The following is a 17,801-nucleotide window of genomic DNA, read 5'->3' on the forward strand; positions in this document are numbered from 1 at the left end:
TGTTCACCTGTCAGTCTACCTACCTACCTACCACTGTCTACATGGTCTTGCCTTTAGTAAACAAACCTTCACTGATTTATGTCCTTACTGAATGGAAGATGGTTTCCACTTAGAAACTTACAAATTCAACTCGTGGGATGACATATACTAATTAGGATGAACTGTATACGTGGGAATGAACTTTTATGTTCGGAATTGATTTATTGATAGGAATGAACTCTCTCAGTGCGAATGAACTTTACTAGCAAGCATTAATTTTACTAGTGTGCATGAATTTTACCAATGAAAATGAGCTTTACTAATGGGAATGATTATAACTAATAGGAATAGAATTAGATAGTGGGAATAAGCTTTACTATTGGGAATTATTTTTCCTAGTAAGAATAATCTTTATTGATAGGAATACTCTTAGTTAATAGAAGTGAATTTCATCACTGGAAATGAACTTATCCTGATAGTGATATATGAACTTATCCTGATACTGAGAAATGAACTTATCCTGATAATGAGAGATGAACTTTTCCTGATACTGAGAGATGAACTTATCCTGATAGTGAGAAATAAACTTATCCTGATAGTGAGAAATGAACTTATCCTGATAGTGAGAGATGAACTTATCCTGATACTGAGAGATGAACTTATCCTGATAGTGAGAATTGTTTTTATCCTGATAGTGAGAGATGGAACTGATAGTGAGAGATGAACTTATCCTGATAGTGAGAGATAAACTTATCCTGATAGTGAGAGATAAACTTATCCTTATAGTGAGAGATGAACTTATGCTGATAGTGAGAGTTGAACTGATAGTGAGAGATGGACTGATAGTGAGAGATTGAACTGATAGTGAGAGTTGAACTTATGTGATAGTGAGAGATGAACTTATCCTGATACTGAGAGATGAACTTATCCTGATAGTGAGAGATGAACTTATCCTGATAGTGAGAGATGAATGATAGTGAGAGATGAACTTATCCTGATACTGAGAAATGAACTTATCCTGATAGTGAGAGATGAACTTATCCTGATAGTGAGAATGAACCTATCATGATAATAAGAGATGAACTTATCCTGATAGTGAGAGATGAACTTATGCTGATAGTGAGAGATGAATGATAGTGAGAGTTGAACTTATGCAGATAGTGAGAGATGACTGATAGTGAGAGATGACTGATAGTGAGAGATAACTGATAGTGAGAGATAACTGATAGTGAGAGATGACTGATAGTGAGAGATGACTGATAGTGAGAGATAACTGATAGTGAGAGATGGACTGATAGTGAGAGATGAACTATAGTGAGAGTTGAATTATGCTGATAGTGAGAGAATGAACTGATAGTGAGAGGATGAACTGATAGTGAAGATGAACTTATCCTGATAGTAAGAAATGAACTGATAGTGAGAGATGAACTGATGCTGATAGTGAGAGATGAACTGATAGTGAGAGATGAACTGATATGAGAGATGAACTGAAAGTGAGAGATGAACTGATAGAGAGAGATGAACTGATAGTGAGGAGTTGAACTTATGTGATAGTGAGAGATGAACTTATCCTGATAGTGAGAGATGACTGATAGTGAGAGTTGAACTGATTGTGAAAGATGAACTGACAGCGAGAGATGAACTTATGCTGATAGTGAGAGATGAACTGATAGTGAGAGTTGAACTTATGTTGATAGTGAGAGAAGAACTGATAGTGAGAGTTGAACTTATGCAGATAGTGAGAGATGAACTTATCCTGATTGTGGGAGATGTTCTTATCCTGATAGTGAGAGATGGACTGATAGTGAGAGATGACTGATAGTGAGAGTGAACTGATAGTGAGAGGATGAACTTATCCTGATTGTGAGAGATGAACTTTTCCTGATACTGAGAGATGAACTATAGTGAGAGTTGAACTGATAGTGAGAGGATGAACTGATAGTGAGAAGATGAACTGATAGTGAGAGATGAACTGAATAGTGAGAGTTGAACTGATAGTGAGAGATGAACTGATAGTGAGAGATGAACTGATAGTGAGAGTTGAACTTATGCCTGATAGTGAGAGATGAACTGATAGTGAGAGATGAACTGATAGTGAGAGTTGAACTTATGCTGATAGTGAGAGATGGACTGATAGTGAGAGATGAACTGATAGTGAGAGTTGAACTTATGCTGATAGTGAGAGATGAACTTATCCTGATAGTAAGAAATGAACTGATAGTGAGAGATGAACTGATGCTGATAGTGAGAGTTGAACTTATGCTGATAGTGAGAGATGAACTGATAGTGAGAGATGAACTGATAGTGAGAGTTGAACTGATAGTGAGAGATGGACTGATAGTGAGAGATGAACTGATAGTGAGAGATGAACTGATAGTGAGAGTTGAACTTATGCTGATAGTGAGAGATGAACTGATAGTGAGAGTGAACTGATAGTGAGAGATGAACTGATAGTGAGAGTTGAACTGATGCTGATAGTGAGAGTGAACTGATAGTGAGAGAGGAACTGATAGTGAGAGTGAACTTATGCTGATAGTGAGAGATGAACTTATGCTGATAGTGAGAGGATGAACTGATAGTGAGAGATGAACTGATATGAGAGATGAACTGATAGTGAGAGGATGAACTGATAGTGAGAGGATGAACTTATCCTGATAGTAAGAAATGAACTGATAGTGAGAGGATGAACTGATAGTGGAGAGTTGAACTTATGTGATAGTGAGAGAAGAACTGATAGTGAGAGTTGAACTTATGCAGATAGTGAGAGATGACTGATAGTGAGAGTTGAACTTATGCTGATAGTGAGAGATGGACTGATAGTGAGAGATGGACTGATAGTGAGAGTGAACTGATAGTGAGAGTGAACTGATAGTGAGAGATGAACTTATGCTGATAGTGAGAGATGAACTTTTCCTGATACTGAGAGATGAACTTATCCTGATAGAGAGAGATGAACTGATGCTGATAGTGAGAGTGAACTGATAGTGAGGAGTTGAACTTATGCTGATAGTGAGAGAATGAACTGATAGTGAAGATGAACTTATGCTGATAGTGAGAGAATGAACTGATAGTGAGAGTGAACTTATGCTGATAGTGAGAGGATGAACTGATAGTGAGAGATGAACTGATGCTGATAGTGAGAGTGAACTGATAGTGAGAGTTGAATTATGCTGATAGTGAGAGAATGAACTGATAGTGAGGAGTTGAACTTATGCTGTAGTGAGAGATGAACTGATAGTGAAGATGAACTGATAGTGGAGAGATGAACTGATATGAGAGATGAACTGAAAGTGAGAGATGAACTGGATAGTGAGAGATGAACTTATCTGATAGTGAGAGATGAACTGATGCTGATAGTGAGAGGATGAACTGATAGTGGAGAGATGAACTGATGCTGATAGTGAGAGATGAACTGAAAGTGAGAGATGAACTGGATAGTGAGAGATGAACTGGATAGTGAGAGATGAACTGGATAGTGAGAGATGAACTTATCTGATGGTGAGAGATAAACTTATCCTTATAGTGAGAGATGAACTGGATAGTGAGAGATGAACTTATCCTGATAGTGAGAGATGAACTTATCCTGATTGTGAGAGATGAACTTGTCCTGATAGTGAGAGATGAACTTATCCTGATTGTGAGAGATGTTCTTATCCTGATGGTGAGAGATAAACTTATCCTGATAGTGAGAGATGAACTTATCCTGATAGTGAGAGATGTTCTTATCCTGATAGTGAGAGATGAACTGATTGTGAAAGATGAACTGACAGCGAGAGATGAACTTATGCTGATAGTGAGAGATGAACTGATAGTGAGAGATGAACTGATTGTGAAAGATGAACTTATCCTGATAGTGATATATGAACTTATCCTGATAGTGATATATGAACTTATCCTGATTGTGAGAGATGAACTGATAGTGAGAATGAACCTATCATGATAATAAGAGATGAACTTATGCTGATAGTGAGAATTGAACTATGATAGTGAGAGATGAACTGATAGTGAGAGTTGAACTGCTGATAGTGAGAGATGAATTATGATAGTGAGAGATGAACTGATAGTGAGAGTTGAACTTATGCTGATAGTGAGAGATGAACTGACAGCGAGAGATGAACTTATGCTGATAGTGAGAGATGAACTGATAGTGAGAGATGAACTGATAGTGAGAGTTGAACTGATAGTGAGAGATAAGCTCGAGTGCCTCACTTGTCCTGACATTCCTCGATGGTGGAGGCAGCGACCTTGAGTGAGTCCTTGGGTAGGAACCTCTTATTCCTGAGTCTCTCCATGGCGTAGAGCCGCGCCGGGCACTCAGCACGAACCACCGACGCTGGCGGGAGAGGGAGACTGGCTGTTAGACACGGGCGGTGAGAGGCACTGGGAGTGGTGGTAGGGGCAAGGAGTTGGGGCAGGCAGGGGGTATGATGACGGCTGGCAGGGTGGTAGATGGTGAGGGGGAAAGTATGAGTTTATGTGAGGGGCAAGGCTGGGGTAGCCAGAAGTTCAGGGCTAGAGAACTGAGATGGTGAGTGGTGCAGCGGTAGAGAACTGAGAGGTAGTGAGAGGTACAGCGCTAGAGAACTGAGAGGTGGTGAGAGGTTCAGGGCTAGAGAACTGACAGGTGGTGAGAGATTCAGGGGTAGAGAACTGAGAGGTGGTGAGAGGTTCAGGGCTAGAGAACTGACAGGTGGTGAGAGATTCAGGGGTAGAGAACTGAAAGTTAGTGAGAGGTGCAGCGCTAGAGAACTGAGAGGTAATAAGAGGTGCAGTGCTAGAGAACTGAGAGGTAGTGAGAGGTGCAGCGATAGAGAACTGAGAAGTGTTGAGAGGTTCAGGGCTGGAGAACTGAGAGGTGGTGAGAGGTGCACACCTACAGAAATGAGAGGTAAAGAGAGGGGCAGTGATAGAGAACTGAGAGGTGGTGAGAGATTCAGGGCTAGAGAACTGAGAGGTGGTGAGAAGTTCAGTGCTAGAGAACTGAGAGGTGGCGAGAGGTGCAGCGCTAGAGAACTGAGAGGTGGTGAGATGTGCAGCACTAGAGAACTGAAAGGTGGTGAGAGGTGCAGCGCTAGAGAACTGAGAGGTGGTGAGAGGTGCAGCGCTAGAGAACTGAGAGGTGGTGAGAGGTGCAGCACTAGAGAACTGAGAGGTGGTGAGAGTGCAGCGCTAGAGAACTGAGAGGTGGTGAGAGTGCAGCGCTAGAGAACTGAGAGGTGGTGAGAGGTGCAGCACTAGAGAACTGAGAGGTGGTGAGAGGTGCAGCACTAGAGAACAGAGAGGTGGTGAGAGGTGCAGCACTAGAGAACTGAGAGGTGGTGAGAGTGCAGCGCTAGAGAACTGAGAGGTGGTGAGAGTGCAGCGCTAGAGAACTGAGAGGTGGTGAGAGTGGAGCGCTAGAGAACTGAGAGGTGGTGAGAGGTGCAGCACTAGAGAACTGAGAGGTGGTGAGAGGTGCAGCACTAGAGAACTGAGAGGTGGTGAGAGTGCAGCGCTAGAGAACTGAGAGGTGGTGAGAGTGCAGCGCTAGAGAACTGAGAGGTGGTGAGAGGTTCAGGTCTAGAGAACTGAGATGTGGTGAGAGGTTCAGGGCTAGAGAACTGAGAGGTGGTGAGAGGTTCAGGGCTAGAGAACTGAGAGGTGATGACAGGTTCAGGGCTAGAGAACTGAGAGGTAGTGAGAGGTTCAGGGCTAAAGAACTGAGAGGTGGTGAGAGGTTCAGGGCTAGAGAACTGAGAGGTGATGAGAGGTTCAGGGTAGAGAACTGAGAGGTAGTGGGAGGTTCAGGGCTAGAGTACTGAGAGGTGGTGAGAGCTTTAGGGTAGAGAACTGAGAGGTGGTGAGAGATTCAGGGTAGAGAACTGAGAGGTGGTGAGAGGTACAGCGCTAGAGAACCGAGAGGTGGTGAGAGGTTCAGGGTAGAGAACTGAGAGGTAGTGGGAGTTGCAGCGCTAGAGAAGTGAGAGGTGGTGAGAGGTTCAGAACTGGATGAGTGAGGTGGTGAGAGGGGCAAGACGTGGAATGGGAGAGGTGGTCAGAAAACAGTGTAATTATGATTCATATACATTGTGAAAGCTGAGGCGATACGGGCAACTGAGTATCCTAATAAAGTGACCAGCCTCGATGGTTGGATGAACAGCTGGTTGAGTGTGGGCCGAGAGTCGAGCCCCATATTGGAGCCCGAGCGGGCTCGTGGGCGACAGCCAGCAACAGTAACAGTTACGGTAGGTGGTTTTCATGGAAGCCAACATGGTACCTGGCCTTATGTACAACAGGCTTCACCCCACACACCAGACCTCATCCACCCCACACACCAGACCTCATCCACCCCACACACCAGACCTCATCCACCCCACACACCAGACCTCATCCACATATCTGCCTCAACCAACACTCGCCACCTGGTATATCAACCAGGCCTGATCCACACACCCGTTCTCTCCCATACACCTGGCCTTACCCATACCCCTGGTCACTTCCCTACACATCTGACTATGTTCACAGAGATGGCCTCGTGGCCACACCTGACCTCACCTGTGTAGCAGACCTTGCGGTAGTGGACGCTGTCCTTTTCGTTGCGGTAAGTGACGTCAATAAACTGGTCTTGGGGTCTGGTGAGGAAGCACTTGGTCTCGGTGAAGCTTATGGCGTTGTTGTAGGAGTTGATCCTCTTGCCGGGGTGGTGGTCGAAGGCGGTGCACACTGTCTTGAAGCCCAGCACCGTCTCGTCCTCCAGGCAGCGATCCACACACAGGCCCAGCACCTCCACGGGCGTCACCTTCTTCCGGATCTGCGGGGGTGAGGCCAGGTAAATGGTTGGATAACTCTCTCTATGTGAGAGAGAGAGAGAGAGAGAGAGAGAGAGAGAGAGAGAGAGAGAGAGAGAGAGAGAGAGAGAGAGAGAGAGAGAGAGAGAGAGAGAGAGAGAGAGAGAGAGAGAGAGAGAGAGAGAGAGAGAGAGAGAGAGAGAGAGTATTACGAGGAGAGTTACATAGATACACAGACCACACAGACCAAGCGAGGTGGTCTGTCCTTAACGCTAAAGAGAAAATGAAAAAGTAGTCTCTTACAGCAGCAGCAGTAGAACACGACAATACAGCAAGGCTCTCTCCCCATCCTCCACTCCCTCCAGCTCTCTCCCCACCCTCCACTCCCTCCAGCTCTCTCCCCATCCTCCACTCCCTCCAGCTCTCTCCCCACCCTCCACTCCCTCCAGCTCTCTCCCCATCCTCCACTCCCTCCAGCTCTCTCCCCATCCTCCACTCCCTCCAGCTCTCTCCCCACCCTCCACTCCCTCCAGCTCTCTCCCTATCCTCCACTCCCTCCAGCTCTCTCCCCACCCTCCACTCCCTCCAGCTCTCTCCCCATCCTCCACTCCCTCCAGCTCTCTCCCCATCCTCCACTCCCTCCAGCTCTCTCCCCACCCTCCACTCCCTCCAGCTCTCTCCCTATCCTCCACTCCCTCCAGCTCTCTCCCCACCCTCCACTCCCTCCAGCTCTCTCCCCATCCTCCACTCCCTCCAGCTCTCTCCCTATCCTCCACTCCCTCCAGCTCTCTCCCCATCCTCCACTCCCTCCAGCTCTCTCCCCATCCTCCACTCCCTCCAGCTCTCTCCCTATCCTCCACTACCTCCAGCTCTCTCCCCACCCTCCACTCCCTCCAGCTCTCTCCCCATCCTCCACTCCCTCCAGCTCTCTCCCCATCCTCCACTACCTCCAACTCTCTCCCCACCCTCCACTACCTCCAGCTCTCTCCCCACCCTCCACTACCTCCAGCTCTCTCCCCACCCTCCACTCCCTCCAGCTCTCTCCCCATCCTCCACTACCTCCAGCTCTCTCCCCACACTCCACTCCCTCCAGCTCTCTCCCCATCCTCCACTCCCTCCAGCTCTCTCCCCATCCTCCACTCTCTCCAGCTCTCTCCCCACCCTCCAATCCCTCCAGCTCTCTCCCTACCCTCCACTCCCTCCAGCTCTCTCCCCATCCTCCACTCCCTCCAGCTCTCTCCCCATCCTCCACTCCCTCCAGCTCTCACCCCACCCTCCACTCCCTCCAGCTCTCTCCCTATCCTCCACTCCCTCCAGCTCTCTCCCCACCCTCCACTCCCTCCAGCTCTCTCCCACCCTCCACTCCCTCCAGCTCTCTCCCCACCCTCCACTCCCTCCAGCTCTCTCCCCATCCTCCACTCCCTCCAGCTCTCTCCCCATCCTCCACTCCCTCCGGCTCTCTCCCCACCCTCCACTCCCTCCGGCTCTCTCCCCACCCTCCACTCCCTCCAGCTCTCTCCCCATCCTCCACTCCCACCAGCTCTCTCCCCATCCTCCACTCCTCCAGCTCTCTCCCCACCCTCCACTCCCTCCAGCTCTCTCCCACCTCACTCCCTCCAGCTCTCTCCCCACCCTCCACTCCCTCAGCTCTCTCCCACCCTCCACTCCCTCCAGCTCTCTCCCCATCCTCCACTCCTCCAGCTCTCTCCCCACCCTCCACTCCCTCCAGCTCTCTCCCCATCCTCCACTCCCTCAGCTCTCTCCCATCCTCACTCCCTCAGCTCTCTCCCCATCCTCCACTCCCTCCAGCTCTCTCCCCATCCTCCATCCCCCTCCAGCTCTCTCCCCATCCTCCACTCCCTCCAGCTTTCTCCCCATCCTCCACTCCCTCCAGCTTCTCCCATCCTCCCCATCCCTCCACTCCTCCAGCTCTCTCCCCACCCTCCACTCCCTCCAGCTCTCTCCCCATCCTCCACTCCCTCCAGCTCTTCCCCATCCTCCACTCCCTCCAGCTCTCTCCCCATCCTCCACTCCCCTCCAGCTGTCTCCCCACCCTCCATTCCCTCCAGCTCTCTCCCCACCCTCCACTCCCTCCAGCTCTCTCCCCACCCTCCAGCTCTCTCCCCATCCTCCACTCCCTCCAGCTCTCTCCCCACCCTCCACTCCCTCCAGCTCTCTCCCCATCCTCCACTCCCTCCAGCTGTCTCCCCACCCTCCATTCCCTCCAGCTCTCTCCCCACCCTCCACTCCCTCCAGCTCTCTCCCCACCCTCCACTCCCTGCAGCTCCCTCCCCATCATCTTCACTACTGGTTATGATGACTGATCATCTTCACTACTGGTTATGATGACTGATTATCTTCACTACTGGTTATGATGACTGATCATCTTCACTACTGGACAATGACAAGTGATGATGAAGCGTAATTTTGAAGATATTGTGTTGCTGTGAACACCATTTTGTGGCAGGTTATTCCACGCATCAATAATGTCGTTGGTGAAGAAATATTTCGTACACTCCACGTTAACTCGGCGACCTCTCCAAGTTTTAGTCTATTGCCTCTCGTCGGTAAGGGCGACTTTGTTGTACAGGAATGTTCAATATCGACATTGTTGAATCTTTAAGTATTGGAAAACATTGTATTAATTTGCCCCCGAAGACGCCTCTTGCTTAGTGAGAACATGTTTAATTCTGGTGGTCGTGGTCTCTCCTCATATGGTGATCTGGTGGTCGTGGTCTCTCCTCATATGGTGATCTGGTGGTCGTGGTCTCTCCTCATATGGTGATCTGGTGGTCGTGGTCTCTCCTCATATGGTGATCTGGTGGTCGTGGTCTCTCCTCATATGGTGATCTGGTGGTCGTGGTCTCTCCTCATATGGTGATCTGGTGGTCGTGGTCTCTCCTCATATGGTGATCTGGTGGTCGTGGTCTCTCCTCATATGGTGATCTGGTGGTCGTGGTCTCTCCTCATATGGTGATCTGGTGGTCGTGGTCTCTCCTCATATGGTGATCTGGTGGTCGTGGTCTCTCCTCATATGGTGATCTGGTGGTCGTGGTCTCTCCTCATATGGTGATCTGGTGGTCGTGGTCTCTCCTCATATGGTGATCTGGTGGTCGTGGTCTCTCCTCATATGGTGATCTGGTGGTCGTGGTCTCTCCTCATATGGTGATCTGGTGGTCGTGGTGTCTCTCCTCATATGGTGATCTGGTGGTCGTGGTCTCTCCTCATATGGTGATCTGGTGGTCGTGGTCTCTCCTCATATGGTGATCTGGTGGTCGTGGTCTCTCCTCATATGGTGATCTGGTGGTCGTGGTCTCTCCTCATATGGTGATCTGGTGGTCGTGGTCTCTCCTCATATGGTGATCTGGTGGTCGTGGTCTCTCCTCATATGGTGATCTGGTGGTCGTGGTGGTCTCTCCTCATATGGTGATCTGGTGGTCGTGGTGGTCTCTCCTCATATGGTGATCTGGTGGTCGTGGTCTCTCCTCATATGGTGATCTGGTGGTCGTGGTCTCTCCTCATATGGTGATCTGGTGGTCGTGGGTCTCTCCTCATATGGTGATCTGGTGGTCGTGGGTCTCTCCTCATATGGTGATCTGGTGGTCGTGGTGGTCTCTCCTCATATGGTGATCTGGTGGTCGTGGTGTCTCTCCTCATATGGTGATCTGGTGGTCGTGGTGGTCTCTCCTCATATGGTGATCTGGTGGTCGTGGGTCTCTCCTCATATGGTGATCTGGTGGTCGTGGTCTCTCCTCATATGGTGATCTGGTGGTCGTGGTCTCTCCTCATATGGTGATCTGGTGGTCGTGGTGGTCTCTCCTCATATGGTGATCTGGTGGTCGTGGTGGTCTCTCCTCATATGGTGATCTGGTGGTCGTGGTGGTCTCTCCTCATATGGTGATCTGGTGGTCGTGGTGTCTCTCCTCATATGGTGATCTGGTGGTCGTGGTCGTCTCTCCTCATATGGTGATCTGGTGGTCGTGGTCTCTCCTCATATGGTGATCTGGTGGTCGTGGTCTCTCCTCATATGGTGATCTGGTGGTCGTGGTCTCTCCTCATATGGTGATCTGGTGGTCGTGGTCTCTCCTCATATGGTGATCTGGTGGTCGTGTGTCTCTCCTCATATGGTGATCTGGTGGTCGTGGTCTCTCCTCATATGGTGATCTGGTGGTCGTGGTCTCTCCTCATATGGTGATCTGGTGGTCGTGGTCTCTCCTCATATGGTGATCTGGTGGTCGTGGTCTCTCCTCATATGGTGATCTGGTGGTCGTGGTCTCTCCTCATATGGTGATCTGGTGGTCGTGGTCTCTCCTCATATGGTGATCTGGTGGTCGTGGTCTCTCCTCATATGGTGATCTGGTGGTCGTGGTCTCTCCTCATATGGTGATCTGGTGGTCGTGGTCTCTCCTCATATGGTGATCTGGTGGTCGTGGTCTCTCCTCATATGGTGATCTGGTGGTCGTGGTCTCTCCTCATATGGTGATCTGGTGGTCGTGGTCTCTCCTCATATGGTGATCTGGTGGTCGTGGTCTCTCCTCATATGGTGATCTGGTGGTCGTGGTCTCTCCTCATATGGTGATCTGGTGGTCGTGGTCTCTCCTCATATGGTGATCTGGTGGTCGTGGTCTCTCCTCATATGGTGATCTGGTGGTCGTGGTCTCTCCTCATATGGTGATCTGGTGGTCGTGGGTCTCTCCTCATATGGTGATCTGGTGGTCGTGGTCTCTCCTCATATGGTGATCTGGTGGTCGTGGTCTCTCCTCATATGGTGATCTGGTGGTCGTGGTCTCTCCTCATATGGTGATCTGGTGGTCGTGGTCTCTCCTCATATGGTGATCTGGTGGTCGTGGTCTCTCCTCATATGGTGATCTGGTGGTCGTGGTGGTCTCTCCTCATATGATGATCTGGTGGTCGTGGTCTCTCCTCATATGGTGATCTGGTGGTCGTGGTCTCTCCTCATATGGTGATCTGGTGGTCGTGGTGGTCTCTCCTCATATGGTGATCTGGTGGTCGTGGTGGTCTCTCCTCATATGGTGATCTGGTGGTCGTGGTCTCTCCTCATATGGTGATCTGGTGGTCGTGGTGGTCTCTCCTCATATGGTGATCTGGTGGTCGTGGTCTCTCCTCATATGGTGATCTGGTGGTCTTGGTCTCTCCTCATATGGTGATCTGGTGGTCGTGGTGGTCTCTCCTCATATGGTGATCTGGTGGTCGTGGTCTCTCCTCATATGGTGATCTGGTGGTCGTGGTCTCTCCTCATATGGTGATCTGGTGGTCGTGGTGGTCTCTCCTCATATGGTGATCTGGTGGTCGTGGTCTCTCCTCATATGGTGATCTGGTGGTCGTGGTCTCTCCTCATATGGTGATCTGGTGGTCGGGTCTCTCCCTCTTTTTGGTGATCGGGTGGTCGTGGTCTCTCCTCATATGGTGTCGTGGCTGGGTCGTGGGGTCCTCGCCCTCATATGGGGATCTGGGTGGTCGTGGTCTTCTCCTCATATGGTGATCTGGTGGTCGTTGGTCGGTCTCTCCTCATAATGGTGGTCTGGTGGTTCGTGGCTCGCTTCCTCATATGGTGAGCTTGGTGGGAGTGGTGGTCTCTCCTCATAAGGTGATCTGGTTGGACGTGGTCCTCTCCTCATATGGATGGATCTGGTGGTCAGTGGTGTCGGTCTCACTCATATGGTGGATCTGGTGGGTCGTGGGTCTCTCCTCATATGGAGATCTGGTGGTCGTGGTGGTCTCTCCTCTTATGGTGATCTGGTGGTCGTGGTGGTCTCTCCTCATATGGTGATCTGGTGGTCGTGGTCTCTCCTCATATGGTTGATCTGGGAGGTCGAGGTGGTGCTCATCCTCCATATGGGATCTGGTGGTCGTGGTCTCTCCTCATTATGGTGATCTGGTGGTCGTGGGTCTCTCCTCATATGGTGATCTGGTGGTCGTGGTCTCTCCTCATATGGTGATCTGGTGGTCGGTGGTCTCTCCTCATATGGTGATCTGGTGGTCGTGGGTCTCTCCTCATATGGTGATCTGGTGGTCGTGGTCTCTCCTCATATGGTGATCTGGTGGTCGTGGTCTCTCCTCATATGGTGATCTGGTGGTCGTGGTCTCTCCTCATATGGTGATCTGGTGGTCGTGGTCTCTCCTCATATGGTGATCTGGTGGTCGTGGTCTCTCCTCATATGGTGATCTGGTGGTCGTGGTCTCTCCTCATATGGTGGTCTGGTGGTCGTGGTCTCTCCTCATATGGTGATCTGGTGGTCGTGGTCTCTCCTCATATGGTGATCTGGTGGTCGTGGTCTCTCCTCATATGGTGATCTGGTGGTCGTGGTCTCTCCTCATATGGTGATCTGGTGGTCGTGGTCTCTCCTCATATGGTGATCTGGTGGTCGTGGTCTCTCCTCATATGGTGATCTGGTGGTCGTGGTCTCTCCTCATATGGTGATCTGGTGGTCGTGGTCTCTCCTCATATGGTGATCTGGTGGTCGTGGTCTCTCCTCATATGGTGATCTGGTGGTCGTGGTCTCTCCTCATATGGTGATCTGGTGGTCGTGGTCTCTCCTCATATGGTGATCTGGTGGTCGTGGTCTCTCCTCATATGGTGATCTGGTGGTCGTGGTCTCTCCTCATATGGTGATCTGGTGGTCGTGGTCTCTCCTCATATGGTGATCTGGTGGTCGTGGTCTCTCCTCATATGGTGATCTGGTGGTCGTGGTCTCTCCTCATATGGTGATCTGGTGGTCGTGGTCGTCTCTCCTCATATGGTGATCTGGTGGTCGTGGTCTCTCCTCATATGGTGATCTGGTGGTCGTGGTCTCTCCTCATATGGTGATCTGGTGGTCGTGGTCTCTCCTCATATGGTGATCTGGTGGTCGTGGTCTCTCCTCATATGGTGATCTGGTGGTCGTGGTCTCTCCTCATATGGTGATCTGGTGGTCGTGGTGGTCTCTCCTCATATGGTGATCTGGTGGTCGTGGTGGTCTCTCCTCATATGGTGATCTGGTGGTCGTGGTCTCTCCTCATATGGTGGTCTGGTGGTCGTGGTCTCTCCTCATATGGTGATCTGGTGGTCGTGGTCTCTCCTCATATGGTGACCTGGTGGTCGTGGTGGTCTCTCCTCATATGGTGATCTGGTGGTCGTGGTCTCTCCTCATATGGTGATCTGGTGGTCGTGGTCTCTCCTCATATGGTGGTCTGGTGGTCGTGGTCTCTCCTCATATGGTGATCTGGTGGTCGTGGTCTCTCCTCATATGGTGGTCTGGTGGTCGTGGTCTCTCCTCATATGGTGAGGAACACAAGAATGTGGTCACTTTGGTTACTCGTCGCTACACTACTTCCAATTTAAGAATATTCTTGCTTAAGTCGAGACCCAAAACTGCACTACATATTCGAGGTGTGGTCTAGCTAGACCCAAACCTGCACTACATATTCGAGGTGTGGTCTAGCTAGACCCAAACCTGCACTACATATTCGAGGTGTGGTCTAGCTAGACTTGGTTATAGTGACAATATCACATCCTTAATTTAGTAGGTAAAGTTTCTGTTCATAAATCCTAACATTGTATTTGCTCTCTTGACAGCTTCATTACAATGCTGGGAGAATTGGAAGTTATTGGAGGCAGTGACCCCTAGATGTGCCACACTAGGGGCCTCCTTTATCGTTCAGCCCATCAGTTCATGATCATATTTCTGGTCAGGTTTCTTATTTGTGACAACTGAACTTTACTGACGTTAAATGACATCTGCCATTTACTAGACCATTCAACGATTTCATCTTAGCCTGTCTTCATCAGTTAACATGGCACTGCCGAGCTTTGTGTCATCTACAAATTTGGTCACTAGGTTATTAAGCCTTACGTCCATATTGCTGAACTAAATGATGACAAGTATAGGCCCAAGTACGGCTCCCTGGGGCACTCCACTAGTAACGGGTGGTGACCAGGGTCATGTTTCATTACCAAACTGCTTCCTATCACGTCACCAGGCTACTGTACAATTTACTACACAACCAGTAATCCCCAAAACCCGGACTTTGTACATCAATTTAACGTGGGGGACTTGGTCTCGAATGCTTTCTGCAAGTCCACAAATATAACAGCTATTGCTGTTGTCTTGTGTTGGTTATTGAATAATTTATGATCTGCGTTTTCTAAAACCTTGCTGTGTATTATTGATCAGGTTGTGTTGTTCCAGAAACCCTACGAGATTATCTCTAATAATCGACTCCAGAAGTTTACATATTATTAATGCGTGGTTAACAGGCCCGTAACCCCAGGCTATCCGAGGCTTCCCTTTGTTTGTATACAGGAGTGACGTCTGCCAGTCTCCAGTCGTGTGCCAGTATTCCAGTACTAAGAGTTCTGCTCCTATATTGTTCAGGTGAATGGCGTCTCTGTTGTATAATTCCTTGTCTTTTCTAAGTTTGAGCCACGAGTCTCAACCTAACCCATGTTAACATCATGTGTTACTCTCTCATGTACACCCAGCGCTCTACTCACGATGTACTCACTGTATCAGTGTTCGTCATCTTGCGCCAGTCGCCTCGTTGTATGGTAAGTGTCGTTGTTGCCAACGTTCACCACTATACATGACATTTAAGTTGGTACTTTGATGTCTTCAACCTTGTGATTATTGTGGGAAATTCTGGCCGCAGGGTAGACGTGGACTGTTCTCTTACCTCTCGATCCCTCACCAAGTGTTGACCTAGATGTCTGACCGACGGGTCGCCTATTATCACGGAACAGTCTTGACTCTCTTCTTGCAGGTCGCTCAGCCCTGCAGATCGCTGGCTCGTGGGTATGGCTGATGGGGGCGAGAATGGGGCGTGTGGTCCCACGAGGAATGAGGAGGGGATCGGCTGGGTGGATGGTTGACGTACACTTGCAGGAGGTTATGGAACTTGGGGAGGGGGGGTTAGATGAAGGTGGGGGGATGTAGCAGGACAAAGAGGGGGGGGGGGGGTTGCTGAGAGGTAGGGTGAACATGATGAGGTTTAGGAGGGGTTGTGAGGGTACAGGCAGTGAGAGCAGGGTAGCCCCGGAGGAGGGTGGTGGGTGTTGGACGTGAGTATGGGAGATGACGGTGTGTGGGGAGGGTGCGAGCGAGCGAGGGAGGGGTGGAGCAAGATGGCGGGGGAAATCTTGAAATATAATTATTAATCACAGGCCTTATTGACTCCTATATAATGACCCCTATATAATGTTAGAACCACTGATCCGTGGTCAGTATGATAACAGTCCTCAGACGTGGTCAGCATGATAACAGTCCTCAGACGTGGTCAGCATGATAACAGTCCTCAGACTGTACTAAGAACTGTAGGTCATCGCTATGTACAGACCTGACTCACCAACAAACAATATGTCATCCCCAGAAATATTGTTGGTTGGTCAGTGAGACCTGTGATTAATGATTACATTACATAACATTTTCAAGTCTTACATGGGTGTGTGAGGTGAGCTGGAGCCGGAGTTGGAAGCACTGTTCCTTGTTAGAACAGTGTAGTGACTGGCCACACGAGAGCAACTCGTCCCTCAGTCTGTGTGGCAAAGTATATTTTGATCAATGTTTAAAATACTCTTGAGTTGTATGATCATCAGTCAGGTGTAGGAGAGGCATACACGTAGAGGAGGAGGTGTACAACATGACCACTGCTGCTTGAGAGAGCTCACACTAGAAGGTTATGAGGAGATGAGGGAAGCCTCTTATATGACCAGAATGGAGGAGAAGAGGGAGGAGACATGATAATCATCTTTCATGTGATGATGGTCAGTCATATTGACCAATTCTTCACAGTCAGACGTCGGGACTCCAGACTTACTGAGACACTAAGATCAACGAGGAGTGTCGGGAGTGACGTGAGCAAGCAACACAGAGGAAGGCAGTAGAGGGCAGGTGAAGCCATCTAAGACAGTATGACATATGTGTAATATTTCCCGCTAGAAGGATCATGCGAGGTCTTGGACTTGCCTGTTAATCCCAGATCCACTCGCTGAGGAGTTTGGGCAAGAAGAGGCCATTTACAGTACGGCTCAAGTTTTCAAGATCTACTATTATCCTCCTTGTGCTGGAAGGTGAGGCAAATGTGTATAAGACTTACCGCATCGAACTTCACAGAGGTTGGCTCCGTCACGGTGTCCGGGAGCCGCTCGAACCGCACTAGTCCAGCTCCATCGTTGCAGGCGGGAACAGACGCTGCGGGAGAGAGGCCATGTTTACCAATAACAACAGAGAGGACTGCCTCATCAGTGTTCCTAGTTCTTGGTCAAAAGAAATTATATTGTATGTTAAGTCATTAATGTCATGACTTGCATCGTAGAAACTCGTACTTATGATTCAACGTGAGGAAGCAGATGGTATTAACACTACATTCTGATAACAAACTGTTCATGGCACTGTACTTCAGGTATCTGTGGGTCATATATGATACAAACTATGGCGTTCTCAACATGCAGACAAACGTTTCTATTCTTCTATGCAAGCGTCATGCTCAGGAGAGTCACATACTAGCGATGAAGAGGCACAAGGAAATCCTACTTCCAAGTTAACAGACGGGAGAGTGAAACAGATGGCAGCAGCGAAGGCACATATGAAGAAACTGTACAACAGTCACAACGCAGCACACAACATCCACCTACCCACCATGCCCACTCCCCACATATAGGACCAGGTGGGGTCCTTCACTGCCAGGACCAGGTGGGGTCTCTCACTGTCACGATCAGGTAGGGTCCCTCACTGCCCGAACCAGGTAGCGTCTATCACTGCCAGGTCCAGATAGAGTCTGCCAGGATCAGTTAGGGTCTCCGATTGTCCGGACCAAGTGTGGTCTCTTACTGCCAGGACCAGGTAGGAACCCTTACTGCTAGCGCCAGGTAGAGCCCCTTCACTGCCAAGACCAAGTAGGGCCCCTAACTACCAGGACCAGGTAGGGTCCCTCTGCCAGGACCAGGTAGGGTCCATCACCGTTGGGGTCAAGTATAGTCCCTCACTGCCAGGACCAGGTGGAGTCTCTCACTGCCAGGACCAGGTAGGGTCCCTCACTGCCAGGACCAGGTAAGGTCTT

General features: G+C 49.5%; 1 protein-coding gene across 1 annotated transcript in view; it reads right to left on the reverse strand.

Moving 5' to 3' along the window:
- nompA (no mechanoreceptor potential A) overlaps nt 1-17,801 on the reverse strand; it is a 185,188-nt gene that overhangs the window by 99,900 nt on the left and 67,487 nt on the right. The window contains exons 3-5 of the mRNA XM_071665303.1: nt 16,839-16,933; nt 6,514-6,769; nt 4,189-4,312 (exon numbers count right to left, since the gene is read on the reverse strand). Coding sequence (XP_071521404.1) covers nt 4,189-4,312; nt 6,514-6,769; nt 16,839-16,933 — 475 coding nt within the window. The remainder of the gene's footprint in view (nt 1-4,188; nt 4,313-6,513; nt 6,770-16,838; nt 16,934-17,801) is intronic.

Source organism: Panulirus ornatus, chromosome 10 (genome assembly GCF_036320965.1).
Source record: "Panulirus ornatus isolate Po-2019 chromosome 10, ASM3632096v1, whole genome shotgun sequence".
Classification (NCBI taxonomy): Eukaryota; Metazoa; Arthropoda; class Malacostraca; order Decapoda; family Palinuridae; genus Panulirus; species Panulirus ornatus.